The sequence below is a fragment of the Pelophylax lessonae genome, assembly GCF_965119305.1.
Source record: "Pelophylax lessonae genome assembly, chromosome: 5".
NCBI lineage: Eukaryota > Metazoa > Chordata > Amphibia > Anura > Ranidae > Pelophylax > Pelophylax lessonae.
Genome location: NC_138772.1, coordinates 128,748,743 through 128,771,224, shown reverse-complemented (window position 1 = coordinate 128,771,224; position 22,482 = coordinate 128,748,743). Strand labels below are relative to the sequence as shown.

The 22,482-nt window shown below is 44.6% G+C and overlaps 1 protein-coding gene across 1 annotated transcript in view; it reads left to right on the top strand.

Annotated features, from left to right (window-relative positions):
• Positions 1 to 3,187: 3,187 nt before the first annotated feature.
• TOMM7 (translocase of outer mitochondrial membrane 7) overlaps positions 3,188 to 22,482 on the top strand; it is an 89,092-nt gene continuing 69,797 nt past the window's right edge. Inside the window, exon 1 of the mRNA XM_082259643.1 lies at positions 3,188 to 3,345. Coding sequence (XP_082115769.1) covers positions 3,243 to 3,345 — 103 coding nt within the window. The 5' untranslated portion in view covers positions 3,188 to 3,242. The remainder of the gene's footprint in view (positions 3,346 to 22,482) is intronic.

The following is a 22,482-nucleotide window of genomic DNA, read 5'->3' as shown; positions in this document are numbered from 1 at the left end:
GCATTTACGGACGGCCCAAAAATGGGCTAAAATTTACAAGCTGCCCGTAAATTATTGGGCGGTTGGCAACACTGATATCAGCACGTGGCATCATCAATAGCCCTGGACACAACCAGGAGCAGACACACCCCTCCCTCCTCCGTCCTGCACAGGCCAATCAAACAAATATGGATTACCCTGCAGCTGCCTGGGGCAAGGACGCCATTATAAAGAAATAAAATGAGGAACACATACTTTTAACAGGGAAAAAATCAGGGACTTTTTTACCTGGGAACAACCCCCTGAAATTCTGAACTGTCCCCAGAAACCTTTGGTTACCCTAGCATAGTCAGCACTTGACAAGTGCCTGTCAAAGCTGTAGCTGTTCAAATGAACCCCCCAAAGCACCAGAAGATCACCACTGCAGGCTGGGCTGGGCCGGGCCAGGAAAGGAATTGGCAGGAGGGGTGGCTGCCCTGGGCACTGTAATATCGTATATGAGATTGGAGGATGCCGTAAGGAGATTAGGGGGGAGGGGACTTGTGTTGGAAGAGGGAATTTGGGGGGCAGCAGGGAGTAAGAATTGTTCTAGGAGGGGACATTTGGGGGGGGGGGGGGATTTATGCTTCGGTGGTAATCATGCAGGTTAGTGCTCAGTTTTTTTTTTTTTTTTTTTTTTTTTTTTTTTTGGGGGGGGGGTTTGCTGGCACATAATGGCCATGCATTCGGCGGGTGCAGTTTGCCATGTTTCCCCCTGGGCTCTAGAGGACGTTGGCACTGACTGCAGGGGTATCTGGAAGAGTGATGATTTCAACTAAACACAGAAGCCACCAGCACATGGGACACTTCATTTGTGGCAAGTACCACCCTTTGTGCTGTTTTTTTTTTATCTCTCAACTTTAGCTTCACTTCAGCCAGGTCACTGTGAAGCTAATAGAAGCTAAGGTAGTACATTGCAGTCAGCTGGATAAAGAATTTTTTTTTTTTTTTTTTTAGTCCTCCCTGTCAGGTTTTTCTTTCCAGTTTGCGTCCTGTTAGTTCTCGTTTCACATCCATTCCTCTGCATAGATCAACATGGGCCCAAAGCAAAGGCACATGGAAAACAATTGTGTTCTATGTGCCCTGCACACCATACATGTGCAGTGGTGTGTGCTGCATGCCCGGCACACCATACATGTGCAGTGGTGTGTGCTGCATGCCCTGCACACCATACATGTGCAGTGGTGTGTGCTGCATGCCCTGCACACCATACATGTGCAGTGGTGTGTGCTGCATGCCCTGCACACCATACATGTGCAGTGGTGTGTGCTGCATGCCCGGCACACCATACATGTGCTGCATGCCCGGCACACCATACATGTGCTGCATGCCTTGCACACCATACATGTGCAGTGGTGTGTGCTGCATGCCCTGCACACCTTAAAGGTCCCATGGTGTGTGCTGCATGCCCTGCACACCTTACAGGTGCCGTGGTGTGTGCTGCATGCCCTGCACACCTTACAGGTGCCGTGGTGTGTGCTGCATGCCCTGCACACCTTACAGGTGCAGTGGTGTGTGCTGCATGCCCGGCACACCATACATGTGCTGCATGCCCTGCACACCATACATGTGCAGTGGTGTGTGCTGCATGCCCTGCACACCTTACAGGCCCCGTGGTGTGTGCTGCATGCCCTGCACACCTTACATGTGCCGTGGTGTGTGCTGCATGCCCTGCACACCTTACATGTGCCGTGGTGTGTGCTGCATGCCCTGCACACCTTACAGGTGCCGTGGTGTGTGCTGCATGCCCTGCACACCATACATGTGCCGTGGTGTGTGCTGCATGCCCTGCACACCATACATGTGCCGTGGTGTGTGCTGCATGCCCTGCACACCATACATGTGCCGTGGTGTGTGCTGCATGCCCTGCACACCATACATGTGCCGTGGTGTGTGCTGCATGCCCTGCACACCATACATGTGCCGTGGTGTGTGCTGCATGCCCTGCACACCTTACAGGTGCAGTGGTGTGTGCTGCATAATACTCACCAAGTATGCTTTTTTACACAACGCAACTCACCTCATCGCATGCCACTGCAGTATGTCTCAGCATGCTTGAAGTGCATCTGTGTGAAAGCAGCCTTAGTGCTCTTTCAAACGATCGCTCTGTGCATAAGCATGTGTCAATTGTTGTAATATGTTTAATAACTAGTTGTCTGTCATAATAAAATGTCATGTCCTTGTTCATACATGTATGAACAAGGACATTACATTTTCTGGCTGCCTAAGTCACATGTGCTAGGAGTGCAACTATCCCCCAGCACGTAACTGTAAATATCTCAGCATGTGCAGTGTTTCTGACTCCTACCACCATCACCACTTCAAATCACAGAAGTGATCATGGTGGTTAGTGTTCCTTTAATATCTCTCAGATGTCAACCTCTGTATACTGATTCCATTTCATTTGATCATCCTCAAGTTTTGTTAAATTGGTGGGGGGAGGGGGAAGCGTGGAGTGCCACCTCCCTGAAATTAGTTTTTGCAGGTTGGGATGTCTGTTATTATTGAAAGTGACAGTAAAAAAAAAAAAGTCAAGTTTTGGGTCCCTAGAAAAGTAAAAATGTGGAAATCTTCCAATGGGGACACTAGTTCTGATAACCTGGGGGTCCCCAAGGAATTCCCTCAATTAGCAGAGAATTTCTCTCACTCCTGTTTTTTGCTATGGGAAGTGAATGGAAATAGGACAAATATGGCAAAAATAAACATTACAGGGGTTATAACCCTCCCTTACTCTACCCAAACGTTTTGCCTATAGTTCTACTTTGCAGAAAGTAACATCTAGTTTTTGAGACCAGAGAGAGTTTCCTATAAGGAAGTGACTGCTCTGGTCTTCAACAAAATGGCGGCCTCCGGCAACAAGAAACCGGAGCATTGCTGGAGGCAATGTACTGCACACGCTAATTTTTGTAGCATATTTATTAATGTGGAATGTATGTTCTTTTGTTAAAGAATACAAATATACAAATTGGTTATGGGTAAAGCTTAACTTTAATGAAAGGCATGGCAAGCATTCTTTTGCACTGGGTGGGGGTCACATCTAGTGTGACTGACTGCATGAGGAAGACTCCAGGAAACCTCCAAGCTTGGCTTGCAGTGTGTAGTTTACAGCCGGAGCACTAGGTGGCGCTGTTGGCCCCTCAGCCGCCAGTCTTGCTCTCGGTGTGTGATGTTTCCGGTGAGGCTCTCTTCCTTCCTGTCCTCCGCCGGTGTCCTCTACACTCACCATGCCTGAGATAAGCAAGGAGTCTAAGCAGCGTCTGCAGAAGGTGTTCAAATGCGGCCAGTTCACAATCCGCTGGGGCTTCATCCCCCTCGTCCTCTACCTAGGTCAGTCCTTGTGTGTGCACTGGATAGCTGTGCTGGAGGAGGGGGGAGAAAAGCCAGACACACACACTGCCTCTCCTCCTCAGCACAGCAGCACCAGATTGTCAGCATTTATTTCTGATTGGTTAAAGTGACCCTGTACTGAACATAGACCTCAGCCTCTCCATACATAGGAAGCAGCATGAGGTTTGTCCATACCTCATCCACCCAATGAGAGAGCTCCTAACAGTCCTCTGTGACCTCCACGTCATAAAAAAATGCCTTTTCCTGTACCCTCGACAAAAACAAGGGTATTACATTTGCCCAGCATTTAAAGCATGCTAGTTGCTAAGCAAAGCATCACATCCGTGGCATTTGCACACCCGAATCCCTGTCTCTGGGAAGTAAAAGTGTGTCTGAACCGCTAAAGTAAATGCGCCCTTGTAGGGGAATAAAAACCATTTGAGTTGTAGAGTACAGAACCCTAGAGGTGTCTGATTATACTTGCAGCAGCCTCCAGAATCTGGCTTGTCAACACTGACAGTACCCAATATGCCTACAGTGTTAATCTGTGCTTTTGACACATTGAGCAAGCTTTTATGTAGGGGTGCACCGATCCAACTTTTCATGTCCCGATACTGATATCTGCCATTGTGTATCTGCCGATACCGATCTGGAACTACACACATACACACAATATGCATGCGGCTGCAGTACAGAGCAAAGCCGCTACTTCATGTGTATGGCTCCCCCATTCACAGGTGGAGTGCATCTGATATCACTCCGCCTGTGAGCCGGTGTTCCGTGAAAAATCCATACCCTCGTCCCTTCCAGTGCACCTACGTCAGCACCTACGTCATTGAACAGCTAAGGAGCTGACTAGTGCGCATGCTCGGAGGGTATGAAATTATCACGGCAGTGTGTGTAACGTTACACCGCATCAGATGTTGCGGCGGTTACATTAAAACAGCTTGGTTGCAATATGAGTCATCTCCGCTCCTATCCCTGTCACTTCCCTGATCTGGGCTAGTAAATATAAGAGCGGCGGCGGGTGTATGAAAAGATAAATCACTGAGCCGAGATCTCCGTTCATTTAGATTTCATACACCCGCCGCCGCTTTTATATTTTACTAGCCAAGATCAGGGAAGTGACAGGGATAGGAGCAGAGATGACTCCTATTGCAACCGAGCTGTTTTAATGTAACCGCCGCAACATCTGATGCGGTGTAACGTTACACACACTGCCGTGATAATTTCATACCCTCCGTGCATGCGCACCAGTAAGCTCCACAGCTGTTCAATTACGTATCCCGGGCTGTGAGCATGTGCGCTGCTCAGCTGTTCCTCACAGGAAGTGACGTGGGTAGGCAATTTTCACGGGGTATGCTTTTCTAACGTTACAGGACCTATACAGGAAGTATCGGCTCCCATACTACTACACCAAGTAAGGGACGGCTGAGCCGGGACTCAGCAAAACCAGATCGGCCGTGGATCGGTAAATTTTACCGATCCAGCTATTGTGGCAGTATCGGCACCGATGTCCGATCCTAATATCAGATCGGTTCGTCCCTACTTTAAGGCATGTTAAAAACTCACCCGTGCACGTAAATTTTTTTTCTATCTCCCTGATATATGATTAGGCGGTTTTTCAGTGACCTGTGGAAAAAGGAAGAGCCAGCTAGCTGCTGACTTCCCATAAACAGACACCTGTCCCAGGATCCAGCACTTTCCTCACCTGGCCAGTTTCTTCACTTGTCTTCTGGTCCCCACATTGCCAGTGTAATGCCTCTCATGATCTGCGCATGCGCAGTACTGACGTCAAACTGGCAATCATCTGGTGTGACATCAACTCTGCGCATGCGCAGATCGTCTGAGGCATTTTCTGACCATAAGCAAATGCAGTAATTGACAGAACCTTGGAGGCAGTCCGATATGTCCTCCATAGCGGCTCCTCCCGCAGCCTTCCTCTCCTATACCCTACTTGGTTACACCCCCCCCGGCTTTGGGCTCAGCCTCTTAGATGAGGATTAGTCTGGAGCTGCCAGTCATATGCAGCCCCTGGGAGGGGTGAGGGAGGCTGGGCAGGTGACTCAGTGAGGAGAGCACAGCACACACCAGCCAGTGTTAACGTGTCAGTGTTCTGTTATTTACTGCATTTGCTGATCGTTTGATAATGTCCCCCGATGATCTGCGCATGCGCAGAGTTGACATCACACCAGCTGATTGCCAGAGTGATGTCTGTACTGTGCATGTGCAGATCGTTGGAGACATTATTTGACGATCCCCCACTATTCGACAGGACAGCGGCATATTAACTGTGGGTAGCCAGCTATGACTGCTTATAAATGGTATCGCAGCTTCTTGGGACCTGTGATGTGTCTCAGAATGCTGTGGGAACTTCTGCTCAGGTTGCTGCGGCAATCTGGCAAGAAGTGGGAGAGGGGGGTACCTGTCCAAACCAGGTACCAGGCAAACCTCCCCCCCCCCCCAAAAAAAAAAAAACTGTTAAATGTGAAACTGGAACTTTAGGTGAGGACTCACTTTAATGCTTGCCAAATTCGCTGTAAATACAACAGGCGCGCTATAATAGACTTGGATGGAAGGCGTTGACAAGCTTCAACTCCTCCCAGATTTGACTGTAGCTTCAATTTTGCCGCAAAGCAAACGTGATGCGTTTTTCAAATGTGAACAGCTCTGTCCATTTTAATTGCAGGCCACTTTACTAGGCATTCAAGGGGTGGCAAAACATGCCTCAAACACCTAATTCTAATGCCAGTATGAACAGGGCCTTGTGGATTCGTTCACATTGGTGCACTACAGCAGTGGTCCTCAACCCTGGCCTACATGGCCCACTAACACGCAAGATTTTAGGTATTACCTTGGGGAGATGCAGACTAGAGTACTGAAATCACTGAGCAGCAAATGATATCACCTGGGATGTATTTCAGTTATCTTGAAAATCTCTGGCCTGTTATGGCACTTTTCCACTGCAAGTACCGGCTCGGCTCTACTTGGCCCGGTTTGCTTTTCCACTGCTGGTACTGCATGGTATAGTGTCGGAACGGTTCGGTACGGTATAGGTTTGCTTTTCCACTAAAGTAGTACTAAGTTAAGTGGGTGGGATAACAACGGGTGGGTGGGATTCTCTGACCAATCAGTGGCTAGTAGTGACTGCATGCAAAGGATTGTGGGATATGGTACCAGTTTGGTACCTGTTGGAACCACAATCGAGTAGGTACTGTTTTTTCAGAGCCGTACCGTTCGGTTCCATGCAGTGGAAAAGCAAACCTATACCGTACCGAACCGTTCCGACCCTATACCATGCGGTACCAGCAGTGGAAAAGCACAAAAGCGCGCCGAACCGGTACGGTTCCATGCAGTGGAAAAGCGCCAAAAGTGGGCCCTGTAGGCCAGGGTTGAGGACCACTGCACTACAGCGTACACCCATGCAAGGGCGGTGTTTGCCTGCACTAGTATGTACAGGTGTTCTGTGCATCCCCGTGCAGGCAGGACAATTCATGTCAGTTTGCAATGCAGCAACCACATAGACACAACCACTGCTCCCAATTTGACATCCATGCGTGACCACAGACACGTGAGTTCAGCACCTTCACGGCTGTCAGATTAGGAGCAGCATGTGTGTCTGCACCTCAAATTACATCAATGGAACTGACAAAACGCCTCCACATCCCTGTGCTTTCCTGCATACAGTAAATGAGGCCTATGACTTGATGTAGTCATTTTACTAGTCACAGCTCTGATGGTTTCAGGCATTTCACTAGGATGAGCAGCTTTACTGTGCAGGAGCCAGGAAAGGGCAGGCAAGCTTTGGTTCTACCAGAACGTGTCAGAGGTTTGCTCATCAAAATGGGCTGGCATTAGGTCATAACAGTGTACTAGGGACTGCTGCAGGTACGAGCCGGCTATGCAAACAAATGGCAACCACTCCAACCTATAATTGACCTTTACAGCAAGGAGCTCATGAAAGGGCAACACATGTCAAAAAACAAACAAAAATTCCTAACACCCTAACCTTCAACAAACCAAATTGGCCCTAACAGTTAACGTTAAAACAAGGGCTTTGCACACATTTGCAAATACATGTGTTATGCCTCGTACACACGCATCAATTATTGGCCGGGAATTTTCGGCCAACGGCGGATCGGCAGATTTTCCGTCAGTCAGTACAGATTTCGGCAGACAAAAATCTGATGAGCAAGACTGGGCATGCTCAGAGAAGAAAAAACACACGGAAAGTAAACCAGCACATGACATCACTTCTGAAGTAGATTTTTGTTGGCCGAGAAAAATTGTGTGCAGTCTAGGCACATTCCAACCAACAAAACACAACTCAGGACAAAAGACGGACGATCGGTCGGCCGATAATCGTTGCGTGTGTACGAGGCTTAAGCTGCAGAGGCCACATCACAGCACCCCAGTGTACTGCAGTCCTAACACTATAATTTGAGTCTCTTGAGTTGGAGCACATATATAATAATGGATAGATTAAGAGCCGGTATACATGGAGGGAGCCCACCCCTCCTTAAAGGTACAGGGACGCACTGGACACCCAGCAATAGCACAATGGCACAGAAGGAAGCCAATACGTCCCCTCACCAAAGTATAACAGAAGCCAAATATTTTTTTAGTTTTGAATAGAGTGGAGATGGATTAGAACACCTGTCAGGTTTCTTTTGCTGTCTCTACTCCTGTAAGGAATTTTCACCCTCTTTGTCCTGTCCCCACAAAAAGTGAAAGGAAATTACACATTTTGGGTTGTCATTCGAACAGGAATAGAGGGGAAATCTTCCAGTGGGTAAACTAGTTCTGATGATACGGTGGGATTTCCTCACTTCAGAAAGATTTCCTTTCACTTCCTGTTTTGGCTATGGGACAGGAAGTGAAGGAAATCTTCCCAATGGGACACAGATGGCAAAAACAAAAGTTTTGTCTTTACTTCTAATTTAAATAGATATAAGGGGGAAGGGAATAAAATGGTAAATAACGGGTACAAAGGAATCGGCATAATAAGTAAGGTGATATATAGTCCGTAACATAACATTGGTATTATACAGCCGATTTGCCAAATATTGCTGACAAGGAAAAACGGGAAGGGGAGGAAGACGGGACTTTGTATGAAGTGTGTTGGAGTGGTTGGCATATAGAATAGTAGAGTCCTTAAAGAGGAAGTAAACCCTCCTCAGGAAGTTGTACCTATAGGTAAGCCTATGATAAGGCTTACCTATAGGTACTGTAAATATCTCCTAAACATGTACGGTTTAGGAGATATTTACCTTTAATGCAGCCAGTGACGTCACTGGCGCATGCGCTCTGAAGGAACGGCTGATCGTGCCGTTCCTTCAGAGCCCCGTGCCGTGACCATCGGCTCCCGCGCGCGTGCGCAGGAGTGACGTCACCGCGGCTCCGGCCAATCAGATGGCCGGATGCCGCGATCCCGGAAGACGGGCGACTGAACATGTCGCTCGTCATACAGGTAAGAGAGCGGCACGGCGGGGGCTCGTTCTAAGGTAAGTATTTCATAATGAGCTAGTATGCGATGCATACTAGCTCATTATGTCTTTCTCTTGCAGGTTGCAAAAGAAAAAAAAAAAACTTTAAAAGAGTTTACAACCTCTTTAATACAAAAGAGAACAATTTAATAATGAATATCTTCATAATATATAACATTACAATGAATGCATGATGCATAAATGTGACAATTGAATCAATAATGCAGTAAAGAACATAATAAATAACAAATCTTGCAAAGCTGATAGGATGTACATTGGAAAGGAATAGTCATTAATAATTAGCATGTATAAGATCCAAATATTTGATAAATTTAAAAGATGCATAAATAATAAGCTTGACGTGTTTAATGGATAAATTCCACTTCATCAGGAGCGGGTGCATCCCAAATCCAACTCAACGGTAGGGTCAGTATAAAATAAAATGAGGATATTGAGGACAATAGTCCAACAGGCAAGAAGTCTGTGCCAGAAAGTTGTAGGAGCCCGATCTGCAGCCAACAGGGCACACCAAGTGGGCATTCCAAGAGAAAAACATGGGTGACCGAAGTTGGTAAGTAGTGGATGGTGTCACAGATAATCTCCAGGGATTTCTATATGGATGGTGTCACAGATAACAATCTCCAGGGATTTCTATATGAGTAAATGTGTAAAAAGTATATTGTTAATATAGGTGCATTCATAATGCTACAGTGACAACAAATATGAAAAAGATATAGAAATGAACCCATGCCAAAGAGAAAAAAATCAAAGGAAAGATAAACCAATGGTTACCAAAAGGCTAGAATACTAGAAATAGATTGATCCATGAAAAGTGAGAAGCTGTATGACCGTAGGAAAATGTGCTGTGTTTCACGGGGTGGATAAATCAAAGGGGCAGAGGCATATCCCGGGAAATTATAGGCCGGTCAGTTTGACATCGATAGTATGTAAACTTCTGGAGGGGATAATAAGGGACTATATCGTAGAGTTTGCTAAAGACAACAACATCATCAGCAGTAATCAGCACGGGTTTACAAATGGGCGTTCTTGTCAAACCAATCTCTTAACATTCTACGAGGAGGCTAGCTGTGAGCTAGATAGGGGGAGACCAGTGGATGTGGTGTACTTAGATTTCGCTAAGGCGTTTGATACAGTTCCCCACAAGCGCTTAATTTATAAAATAAGGGCTGCAGGTATCGACAGCAGGGTTTGCTCTTGGATACGGAACTCGCTAAAAGGGCGTGTCCAAAGGGTGGTAATAAACAGCGCATACTCAGACTGGTCTGAGGTGGTAAGCGGGGTCCCCCAAGGCTCAGTCCTGGGACCAACCTTGTTCAATTTATTCATAAACAGCATTGAGGACGGGATCAGTCGCTCGATATCAGTTTTTGCAGATGACACAAAATTGGGCAGGGCAATAACTGCACAGCATGAAGCAGATATCCTACAGAATGACCTGGACAAAATAAGAGTGGGCAACGACATGGCAAATGAGGTTTAATGTGGAGAAGTGTAAGGTTTTGCACTTGGGGACTAAAAACATAAAAACACAATACTCTTTAGGGGGGGAACCCTTGGGGGAATCAAAAATGGAGAAAGATCTTTGAGTCTTGGTAGATGATAGACTAGGCAATAGCATGCAATGTCAAGCGGCAGCTGCCAAAGCCAGCAGAATATTAGCATGCATAAAGAAAGGGATGTATTCCAGAGATAAGACTATAATCCTTCCACTTTATAAAACTCTGGTCCGACCACATCTGGAGTATTCTGTCCAGTTCTGGTCGCCAGTCCTCAGGAGGGATGTGTTGGAGCTGGAGAGAGTCCAGAGAAGGGCAACTAAACTGATTAGGGGATTGGAGGACCTTTTAATTATGAAGAGCGCCTACAATCGCTTGATTTATTCTCCCTGGAGAAGAGACGCCTGAGGGGGGACATGATAGCTATTTATAAATATCTCAATGGTGATCTCGGGATAGAAAAACAGCTTTTCAGTCGAAGGGATTGCATGAGGACTCGGGGGCATACAATGCGATTAGAGGAGAAGTGTTTTAACCTCAGGCAATGTGGGGGGTTCTTTACTGTTAGGGCTACAAGATTGTGGAATTCTCTACCACAAGAGGTGGTTTCTGCGGGTAGTATGGTGGCTTTCAAAAGACTCTCTTAGATGTACATCTCAAGGATCAGAACATTCAGAGGTATGAGAGATGATTACAGCCACACACACACAGGTTGAACTGGATGGACTATTTGTCTTTATTCATCCTCACCTACTATGTAACTATAATGAGAGAAGAAGATAAGGAGAGAAATGAATGAGAGTGAGGAATGTCCTATGGGAGTACCCGGAACCGGCCACGGTGAGGCTCCCAGCGTTACGTCCGTGCTCAGTGGGGGAAAGAGGCTGCCACATCCCGGGCAAGAGGAGTCGTCCAGGATGATGGCACCACAACCCCCCCCCCCCCCCTTAAATTAACAATGTACTTTTTTACACATTTACTCATATAGAAATCCCTGGAGATTATCTGTGACACCATCCACTACTTACCAACTTCGGTCACCCATGTTTTTCTCTTGGAATGCCCACTTGGTGTGCCCTGTTGTCTGCAGATCAGGCTCCTACAGCTTCCGGCACAGACTTCTTGCCTGTTGGACTATTGTCCTCAATATCCTTATTTTATTTTATACTGACCCTACTGTTGAGTTGGATTTGGTATGCACCCGCTCCTGATGAAGTGGAATTTATCCACGATACGCGTCGAGCCTATTATTGATGCATCTTTTAAGTTTATCAAATATTTGGATCTTATACATGCTAATTATTATTGACTATTCCTTTTCAATGTACATCCTATCAGCTTTGCATGATTTATTATGTTCTTTATTGCATTATTGATTCAATTGTCACATATATCATTGTAATGTTCTATATTATGACAATATTCATTATAAATTGTTCTCTTTTCTCTACTATTCTATATGCCAACCATTCCCACACACTTCATACAAAGTCCCGTCTTTCTCCCCATCCCGTTTTTTTTTCCTTGTCGGTAATATTTGGCAGTCGGCTGTATAATACCAATGTTATGTTACGGACTATATATTACATCACCTTACTTATTATGCCGATTCCTTTGTACCGGTTATTAACAGTTTTATTCCCTCCCCCCTTCTATATACATGATTAGGAATGGAGGCATCTAGCCTTGGATGGGCAGTGCCTCATATAAAGTCCCAACTTTTTAAATTTGTTTTTGTCTTGTCCTTGTTCTTGATACTTCTAATTTAAGCAGACCTGAAGTCTGAATAGTAGGTACATTTAATTGTTTTGCCAGATCAAAATGGTATTGCATGTGGACCTTTTTTTTTTTTTAGCTGGCTGTGATAAATGCAGTGCAACCAAACATAATCTGTGACAGTCGTACTGGTGTCTTTACTAAGAATTTGTGTTTTTTTATTTTTCACAACTGCATCTCCGATTCACATGTTCAGCACGTTTTGATGTGTTAAGTATTTTTGGGGAAGCGGTGTCCCATCTTACTAGTGACTTTTTTACATCAACTGTAGGAAAGCTGCCATTGAGCAATTAGTCAGACAGGCTTTCCCTAGCATGGTGGAAAATCTGCTATGACACATCTGTAGTTTAATTCTTTGGAAGTGAAAGGGACTTACTTAACACGTATCACAGTTGCATAGGACACCCCAGGATTTAGTAGTGGAAGTAGCAGCCACAACAGATCTAAAAGCTATGGGAAAGTTTACTGTTAAAGTTCTTTTAAAGCCTTAATGGTTTTTACCTTAATGCAGTCTCTGCACTAAAGTAAAAAACCTTCTTCTGCACCACAGGATTCCCAACCCCTCCTTATACTTTCCCGAACCCAATCTCAATTCAGCGATGTGCCGAAAAGTAGCAGCTTGCTCCCTCTTCACTGGGCAGATTGATAGCAGGGGGAGCCATTGATGCCCACTGCTGTCGATCAAATTCTGGGAAAGCCACGTTGTCTGTCTATAGACATATGCAGCACCGCTTTTAATCAAGCCAGCACAAGTGCCCCATAGAAAGGAGCTAGGAGCGCCAGCGGGGGGACCCCATAAGAAAAGGATCCGGGCTTATCAGTGCAAAACTAATATGACATGTTTTATTTTACTAAAATAAAAAAAATAAAGCTTTACAATCACTTTTAGGGCTGGTTCATACAAAATGCAGTGCGAATTCACAGCCATCAAAACCGCAACCTGTTAATGCAAACTAATTGTGGGGTGTATGTTAAGTTACCGACACCCCGCAATCAGTTTCCAAAACGCAACACGATTTGCAGAATTGGATCGCATGGGTGTGAATGGCTATCCAATTAGATTCCAGTGTGGACACAAAAGGGTCCTGCACGAGATTGGTCCAAATGCAATGCAAATTCAGCTATACAGTTTGTATGGCTGAATTTGCATCGCACAGACATCGCATGTGATCTGCACAGCAATGCAGTGCGAATCACATGTGATGTCTGGCATTGCACTAGTGTGAACTGGCCCTAAAGCCTAACTACATATTTTACTGAATGTTAAAGAATAAGTTCACCCTTCTGAACATTGTGCACCCATACAGTTGTGCTCATAAGTTTACATACCCTGGCAGAATTTATGATTTCTTGGCCATTTTTCAGAAAATATGAATAACACAAAAACTTTTCTTTCGCTCATGATTAGTGTTTGGCTGATGCCATTTATTATCAGTCAGCTATGTTTACTCTTTTTAAATCATAATGACAACAGAAACTACCCAAATCACCCTGATCAAAAGTTTACATACCCTGGTGATTTTGGCCTGATAGCATGCACACAAGTTGACACAAAGGGGTTTGAATGGCGAATAAAGGTCATCCTCACCTGTGATCTGTTTGCTTGTAATTAGAGTGTGTATAAAAGGTCAATGGGTTTCTGGACTCCTGACAGACCCTTGCATCTTTCATCCAGTGCTGCACTGACGTTTCTGGATTCTGAGTTATGGGGAAAGCAAAATAATTGTCAAAGGATCTGTGTGAAAAGGTAGTTGAACTGTATAAAACAGCAAAGGAATATAAAAAGATTTCCAAGGAATTGAGAATGCCAATCAGCAGTGTTTAAACTCTAATCAAGAAGTGGAAAATGGGGAGTTTCTGTTGAAATCAAACCACGGTAAGGTAGACCAACTAAAATTTCAGCCACAACTGCCAGGAAAATTGTTCGAGATGCAAAGAAAAACCCACAAATAACTTCAGGTGAAATACAGGACTCTCTGAAAACATGTGGTGTGGCTGTTTTCAAGATGCACAATAAGGAAACATTTGAAGAAAGATGGGCTGCATGGTCGAGTCACCAGAAGAAAGCCATTATTACGCAAATGCCACAAAATATCCCGCTTACAATATGCCAAACAGCATGGAGACAAGCCTCAAACCTTCTGGCACAGTCATTTGTAGTGATGAGAACACAATTGAGCTTTTTGGCCACAACCATAAATGTTACATTTGGTGAGGAGTCAACAAGGCCTATGATGAAAGGTACAACATTCCTACTGTGAAACACGGAGGTGGATCGCTGATGTTTTGGGGATGTGTAAGCTACAAAGGCACAGGAAATTTGGTCAGAATTGATAGCAAGATGAATGCAGTATGTTATCAAAAATACTGGAGGAAATTTTTGCATTCATCAGCCTGGAGCTGCGCATGGGACGTACTTGGACATTCCAACATGACAATGATCCTAAACACAAGGCAAGTCGACCTGTCATTGACTATAGCAGAATAAAGTGAAGGTTCTGGAGCGGCCATCTCAGTCTCCTGACCTCAATATCATTGAGCCACTCTGGGGACATCTTAAACCTGCAGTTCATGCAAGACAGCCCAAGAATTTACAGGAACTGGAGGCTTTTTGCCAGGAAGAATGGGCAGCTTTACCATCTGAGAAGATAAAGGGCCTCATCCACAAATACCACAAAAAACTTCAAGCTGTCATTGATGTTAAAGGGGGGGGGGGGGCGGCAATACCTGGTATTAAGAACTGGGGTATGTAAACTTTTGATCGGGGTCATTTGGGTAGTTTCTGTTGTCATTCGGATTTAAAAAGAGTAGGGATGCACCGAAATTTCGGCCACCGAAATTATGGGCCGAAAATGAGCCTCTCTCATTTCGGCCGATAATGGGTTAACAGTGCCGAAAATAAAATATGGCCGCCGTGGGGAAGGAGGAGGGCGCAGCGCAGGGCAAGTTTTAAAAGTCCCGCCTCTGGCCGGCCGTCCGCCTCTCAGTGACGTCCCTACTACAATCTGTGCATTATGAATGGACATACCAGGTCGGGGGGCGGGGCGAGCGGCCGCTATAGAGAGAACTAATGTGATCCTTCCTGTCAGCTCAGCACGTCTATGTGTGAATGAGAACAGAACTGAGCGGACACCGGGGGCGGGCGGAGCGGCCGCTATTAGCTGTAACTATGTGAGAGCTTCTCTTCACTGACAGGCATGTATCTCTGCTGACAAGGAAGAGAAGCTCTCACATAGTTACAGCTAATAGCGGCCGCTCCGCCCGCCCCCCCGCCCGGTGTCAGCTCAGTTCTGTTCTCATTCACACATAGACGTGCTGAGCTGACAGGGAAGAATCACATCAGTTCTCTATAGCGGCCGCTCGCCCCGCCCCCCGACCTGGTATGTCCATTCATAATGCACAGATCGTAGTAGGGACGTCATTGAGAGGCGGTGCCGCCGGCCAGAGGCGGGACTTTTGAATGCAGGACACCCGAGGAGGAGGACGCTGAGGCAGTGGGGGTGGGGGGGAGATGGGGGGGGGGGGAAGCTGAGGCAGCTTACCAATGATATTAGTATCATGCAGCATGAGGGGGTTAATGTATTGTCACTGCAGGTCACTCATCTATTAGTGACCTACCAGGCAGGTAATTAACCCCTTTGTGCTGCATTAGTGCAACCAGTATCAGTGTTAATTAACACTGGTTGCACTAATGCAGCACAAAGGGGTTAATTACCTGCCACTGGTCGGTCACTAATAGATGAGTGACCAGCAGTGACAATACATTAACCCCCTCATGCTGCATAATACAAATACCATTGGTAATTAAATTAACCTATTGCCAACCCATCACAGTACATATACTGTGACAGGGTGGCAGCGACAGGTGTACGTGTATGCCCCTGTTCTATCCATTTTAAAAAAAATTTTGGGGGAAAAAGTCATTTTCGGTTTTCGGCCAAGGGCATCCTGCATTTTCGGTTTCGGTCCAAAATTTTCATTTCGGTGCATCCCTAAAAAAGAGTAAACAGTTGATTGATAACAAATGGTTTCAGCCAAACACTAACCATGAGTGAAAAAAGTTTTTGTGTTATCATTCATATTCTCAGAAAAATGGCCAAGAAATCATAAATTCTGCCAGGGTATGTAAACCTATGAGCACATCTGTATTTAGGGTTTAACATGTTCAGCATCAGACCCCTTCTCCCCCCCAATCCCCTCCCTCCTTGCCACAGCGAGCCAGGGATTTTCTCCCTGCACCTGCTGTCGCAATTCAAAGAAAGCATGGATGTGTGGGGCTCTGCCCCTGCATGCTTGTCATTGATTTACAGATCCCCTGTGAATCTATGACCTACAAGTACCAACAACCTTTGCCGCTGTCTGCTTGTAGTTCTCAATCAACTAGCAGGGCGCTGTTGAGAGCTCTAGGTAGTTCATGGAGCTTCCTGTTATTCACAAACTGCCTGTCTGTATCAGAGGTAGAGCTACAAGTTACACAGACAGTCTGCAGGACTATGGCATTACACCCATAATCTGCTCATCATGGGTGCAATGCCTTACAGGTTCTAACAAAAAAAAATAATCAATGCACATTTTTTTTTACTTGCAAAAAAATTTTAATTTATTTTTTGTATGGGTGAACATTTCCTTTAGTTTATTTGAACCAAGTTGGTCCAAACAAATTACAGTTGCGGCCAAAAGTTTTGAGAATGACACGCATTTTATTTTCACAAAGTCTGCTACAGTGTTTTCAGATCTTTTTGTTAGATGTTACTATGGTATACGGAAGTATAATTACAAGCATTTCATAAGTGACAAATGCTTTTATTGACAATTACATTAAAAGAGTTTAAGGCCCCGTTCACACTGGGGCGACGCTACTTTGCCGGGCGACCTCATAGGTCGTGCCTCGCACCGTGACCTCGGAGCGGCCGGCACGGACTTCATAACATTGAAGTCTTTGCAAGTCGCTCCAGGTCGCCCCAAAGAAGCTCCGGACCCTTTTTATAAGTCGGAGTGACTTGTGTCGCTCCTATTAGAACGGGTCCGCAGCTTCTCTATGGAAGGCGACCTGTCAGGCGACCAGGTCGCCTGACAGGTCGCCCCAGTGTGAACGGGGGCTTAAAGGCAGAAGTTTTTTTTTTAACATAATACATTCTATGCATTAAGATAAAAAGCTTTCTGTTCAGCAGCCTCCCCAAGCAACCCCTAATACTTACCTGAGTCCAATCTCTCTCCAGCGATGTCCACGAGACCAATCTCTCTCCTGATTGGCTGAGACACAAGCATTGGCTCCTGTGGCTGTCAAAGTCAGGTAGCCAATCAGGAGAGAGAGGGAACGGGGGCAAACTGCAGCTCTGTGTCTGAATGGACACACAGAGCTGCAGCTTGCTATAGGGGCACTCAACAGGAGCGAGGGGCTAGGAGCTCCAGCGAGGGACCTGAGAAGAGGAGGATCAGGGCTGCTGTGTGCAAACCAACTGCACAGATTAGGTAAGTATAACATGTTTGTTATTTAAAAAAAAAAAACATGGTATGCAGTCAATCAACTTCTGGGCCACTTCCATGGAAAAGGCATTGTTCCTCACCAAACTGTTCTTGGATGTTTAGAAGTTGCTCTCGGAGGATGCTTTTGTACCATTCTTTATTCATAGCTGTGTTCTTAAGCAAAATGTATTTATTTTTATTCCACAGATTTAATTTTTTACAAACTGCCACCAGTCAGTATCCCTGATCACCGCAACACCAGTCATGTGATGCCGCTGTACTGCACTGGTGACCGTATGTAAAAAAAAAAAAATATATATATATATATTGTGAAAAAACATTTTTTTTCCAATTTCTTTATTTTGTAAAAAAGTACAACATCAAAAACTCACCATGCTTCTTTCTTACTAAATGCTTCAGATTGTCTACTTTCCAAAAAGGGGTCATTTGTGGGGTATTTGTACTCTCCTGTAATTTTGGGTCCTCAAGAAATGAGATTGGCCATCAATAGATCAGGATTGATCAATTTTAAAATATAAATACCATAGTTTGTAGATGATATAACTTTCACACAAACCAATTAATTTACACTTATTGGAATTTTTTTTTTTTTACCAAAGATGTATTGGAATGAATGTTGAAATAAATTTATGAACAAGTTTGATTTTGAGTATATTTTATAACAGAAAGTAGAAAATACTGTTTTTCTTTCAAAATTTTCTCTGTTTTTTTTAATTTATATCGCCAAAAAAAAAAAAAAAAACCATAAAAAAAATCCCAATGGTAATTGAATATTTAATTTCATTTTCCAAAAAATTGTGGCATAATTGCAACTTCAAAAAACTTCTCATGCCTCTTACTAAATGTCTCAGACTATCTACTTTCCAAAAAGGGGAAATTTGAGGGGGTATTTGTACTGTGCTGGCATTTTAAGGGCCTAAAGAAATGAGATTAGTCGTCAGTACTTCAGAATTGAAGAAATTTGATTTTATTGGATATGTTTTATAACCGAAAGTAGAATATATATATATATATATATATATAATTTTATTTTTCCAAATTTTTGGGCTTTTTTCCCTTTTTTATATAGCAAAAAATTGAAAACCGCAGTAGTAATCAAATACCACCAAAAAAAGCTCTATTTTGTGAGAACCTAATTCTATAAATTCCATTTGGGTACAGTGATGCATTACAATGCAATTACCAGTTAAAGTAACGCAGTGCTAAATAGCAGAAAATGGCTTGGTCATGAAGGGGGTAAATCCTTCTGAAGGTTAAGTGCTTAAAGTTGCCATTTGTAAGGGATTTACAGGACTATTTCTAGAAGAGATACATCTAGAGAGGCCAGCCCTGGAAATCTTACACATTTTAAGAGCCCATTCACACTGCCGCGACTTGTCAGCCTGACAAGTCGCGGTCCATTGAGTAGTAATAGGAGCGACACAAGTCGCTCGACTTAGAAAAAGGGTCCTGTACTACTTTGGGGCGACTTGCATAGACTTCCATTATGTGAATTCCCTGCAAGTTGCGCCGAAGTTGCGGTGCACGGGACTTCACAGGTCGCCCCCGAAGTCGTGCCGCTTCAGTGTGAACTGGCTCTTAGGCTAGGTTTCCACTAGTGCAGCTACGAAGTCGTGCTACTTCTAGCACGACTTCGTAGCAAAAGTAAACCGCGGCTTCAGTTAGACTTGTCCCTCGTATATAGAGGGAAGTCGCGCTCAAAAGTAGTACACGATTTACTTTTGAGGTCGCGGCAACTGAAGCCGCGGCAGTGGAAACGGACCCCATTGAAAACAATGGGTTTTGACTTGCGGTGCGACTTGACATGTGTCAAGTCGCACCGCAAAACGCACTAGTGGAAACCGAGCCTAAAAGAATCCTCTTAATTATGGTTTTTGTTTTCCCACACAGAGAGGGACCTCGTAGATTGCAATAAGATTGTGAAAGTTGCAAAGTGAATTTGCAGTTCTTGATGCTGAAGAATATGGACTTCAGCCATGGGACCCTGAAAGGAGAACCCCTTTCTGATTGGAGTTCACCTTCATAATCCATGATCCCTTTTCTTTCATATTTGCACCCATAGATAATTTTGTGGATGAAATACTGTATCGGGTTTTACCTCTGCCCATCCTAGCAGTCCTTGTCTTTGTATGGTTATCCACAGCCAGGGCCTCCAAAAGTTTTCTTCAGGGAAGGTTAAAAGTCCATGGTAAGTTATGTCTGTAAACTGTAAAACCCCTTTCACACTGAGAAAACACCAGAGTTTAAATTAACTCTTAGATTTGGGAAAGGAAGTTGAGGTCAAACTATCAAAATAGTGGACAAAGCAAAACTTTACAGTGTTTTTTCCATACCATGACCATCTGTTTTTTTTTTTTTGTTGAGTGATTATTCTTCATAGAGAAGGCTTTTATTCATTCAGCAATGATGCGATGACAGCACAGTATTAGTATTTATTACACATTGTAAAGCATAACATAATACATGTTCCAGGAACAATCGGCGTCATATAAAAGCATAAGGCTACATTCACACCTGAGCGTAGCGTTTTCGCGCGGTTTTTTACCGCAATTTTACAGCGATTTTTTTACCGCGATTTACAGGCGTTTTTTGTGCAGGCGTTTTTTGATTGAATAGATACCAATGGAAAACGCCTGTAATCTGCCCAAAAAGAAGCTCATGTACTTTTTTGAGCGTTGGGCGTTTTGTAAACGGCGTCAAAACGCTCAGATGGGAACAGGGGCCATTGAAATGAATAGGATTTGTCTTGTTGGGCGTTTTGAGAGCTGATCCTAGAGCAGAAAAACTCCCCAAAAATGCCCCAAAACTCCTAGATGTGAACGGAGCCTTATTCATTGAAAGGATTTTTGTTGATGAATGCTGAGGTTAGACAGAACTCATCATATATGTGATCATTTCTGCCAAAAAAGATAGTGCACTGTACATTTTAGTGGTAGGTTCATTTTTTAGCGGACTAAATATCTCTCCTGCAGCATTTTCTTTAGTACAGCGCACCAACACATGTAATGGTAATGTGTGTTAAGTAGGCCGTACCTCTTGCAATTTTCTTTCCCTCCACACGGGTAGAAGGAAAGAAAATTGCTCAATTGAATGTGTTGATGGGGGAATCCGTTCTGCAATGCTGTATTCTGTCAGCAGAAGACAATAAATGTTGCCGGCCTTAGGCTCCTTTCACACACTCCGTCCGTTGAACGGAGTCCGTTTTTCTCAGCGGGGGATCGAGCCATCGATCCCCCTCCCCCCCGCTGAGCAGCAGGAGGACAGCTGTGTCTCCATGCTGTGTGCGGAGACACAGCTGTCAGTTCCCCATGCATCTCTATGGGGGAAATCGGATGGGAACGGACCGTCGTTCCGTTCTCATCCGATACCATCCGATCCGCTGGACGGATGGGAAATAGGGTTTCCATCCGTCCAGATTTGACGGATCGGATGTCAGCGGACATGTCTCCGCTGACATCCGATGCCGCATAGGAATGCATGGGGGGGACCGTTCAGATCCGCCAAAAAAACGGACAGGTGGATCTGAACGGTCCGCCTGTGTGAAAGGGGCCTAAGACCCAGTTCACACTACTCCGACTTGGGACGCGACTTGTGCGACCTCAAGTCGCTTGTCATTACAAATTCAATGTAAATGAATGAGAGCCGTCTTAATATGCACTACTGAAGTCGCTCCTCAGAAAAGGTTCTTGTACTACTTCAAGGCGACCTCTATCCGACTTGTGCACATAGACTTCAATGGGAGTCGCCGCTAAAGGGCCATACACACTATAAGATTTTCTGAAGACTTTTTCCTTCAGATTTACCTTTTCTATGTAGAGCAAGGGCCTGCCAGATTGCATACAAATTGAAAGTGTTTAGGTTTGACCTCATATTATATGGTTTTGGTAAATCTAAAAAAGTCTTCAGAAAATCTTATAGTGTGTATGGCCCATTAGTCGGATCCTTATCTATTTTCAAGCGACTGTGATCAGACTTTCCAGGAAGAAGAAAAAAATTACCCAGGCATTCCCCACAGACAAAGTCGCCTATCATTTAAGTCTCTTCAAAAGTCGCGCTAAAAAGTCGCTCCTTCATGGGGTGAGTTTCTGGTTGCGGTAGTGTGAACCGACTCTAAAGCCAGCAGCACTAACTGTTTGGGGAAAACCTGACAGACTGGTTGTACACTAGTTGATTGATGGATTGACTTGTGTACAACCAGGTTGACCATACATTGATCAATATTTGTCCAGTCTCTGCTGAACTGTATGACTTTCGAATCCATGTATGGCTAGCCTTACTGCTGTGCAGTTATGGGAATGGGCCCTTAATGCCCATTCTGACCAGTCAGTGCTTGTCAACAAACTTAGCACCTGCCTTTTTATTTTCTGTAGACCCTTAATGGGGTTCAACGCAGCAAAAAGTGTACCTGACCCATGTTTGCCGTGCACCATAACGCACATGTATATTCATATCTATGCATTGTGGTGCAATGAAGGGTCAGGTCTCTTGGTGCATTGGGTTAACTGTTGTCTGCTGACTACTGTCTCTTAACTCTGCCAGTGAAGCTGCTGTCAGTCCTGCCTACATTTTTCCCCTGCCGGACTATAAAACTTCTCCTTTTTATCACATAAGGCGTGTGTTCTGTAGTGCGACAGGGGAGAACAAAACCGCCTTGAATTTCAGTGTAGCATAGGCATCCTTTCCACTGACGGACGGTAGTAGTAATTTATTAGATCCCTGGATTTCTGGGAGATCCACAAGTATTCTGTACTGTAGAGCTTTTATAAAGACAAAACATGGCATCATTTCATGTATTGCAGAGGTACATTTTTTAACATTTGTGGTTTACAAAGTTGCTGCGGATCACATTGTATGTGGTTCAAAGAATAAGC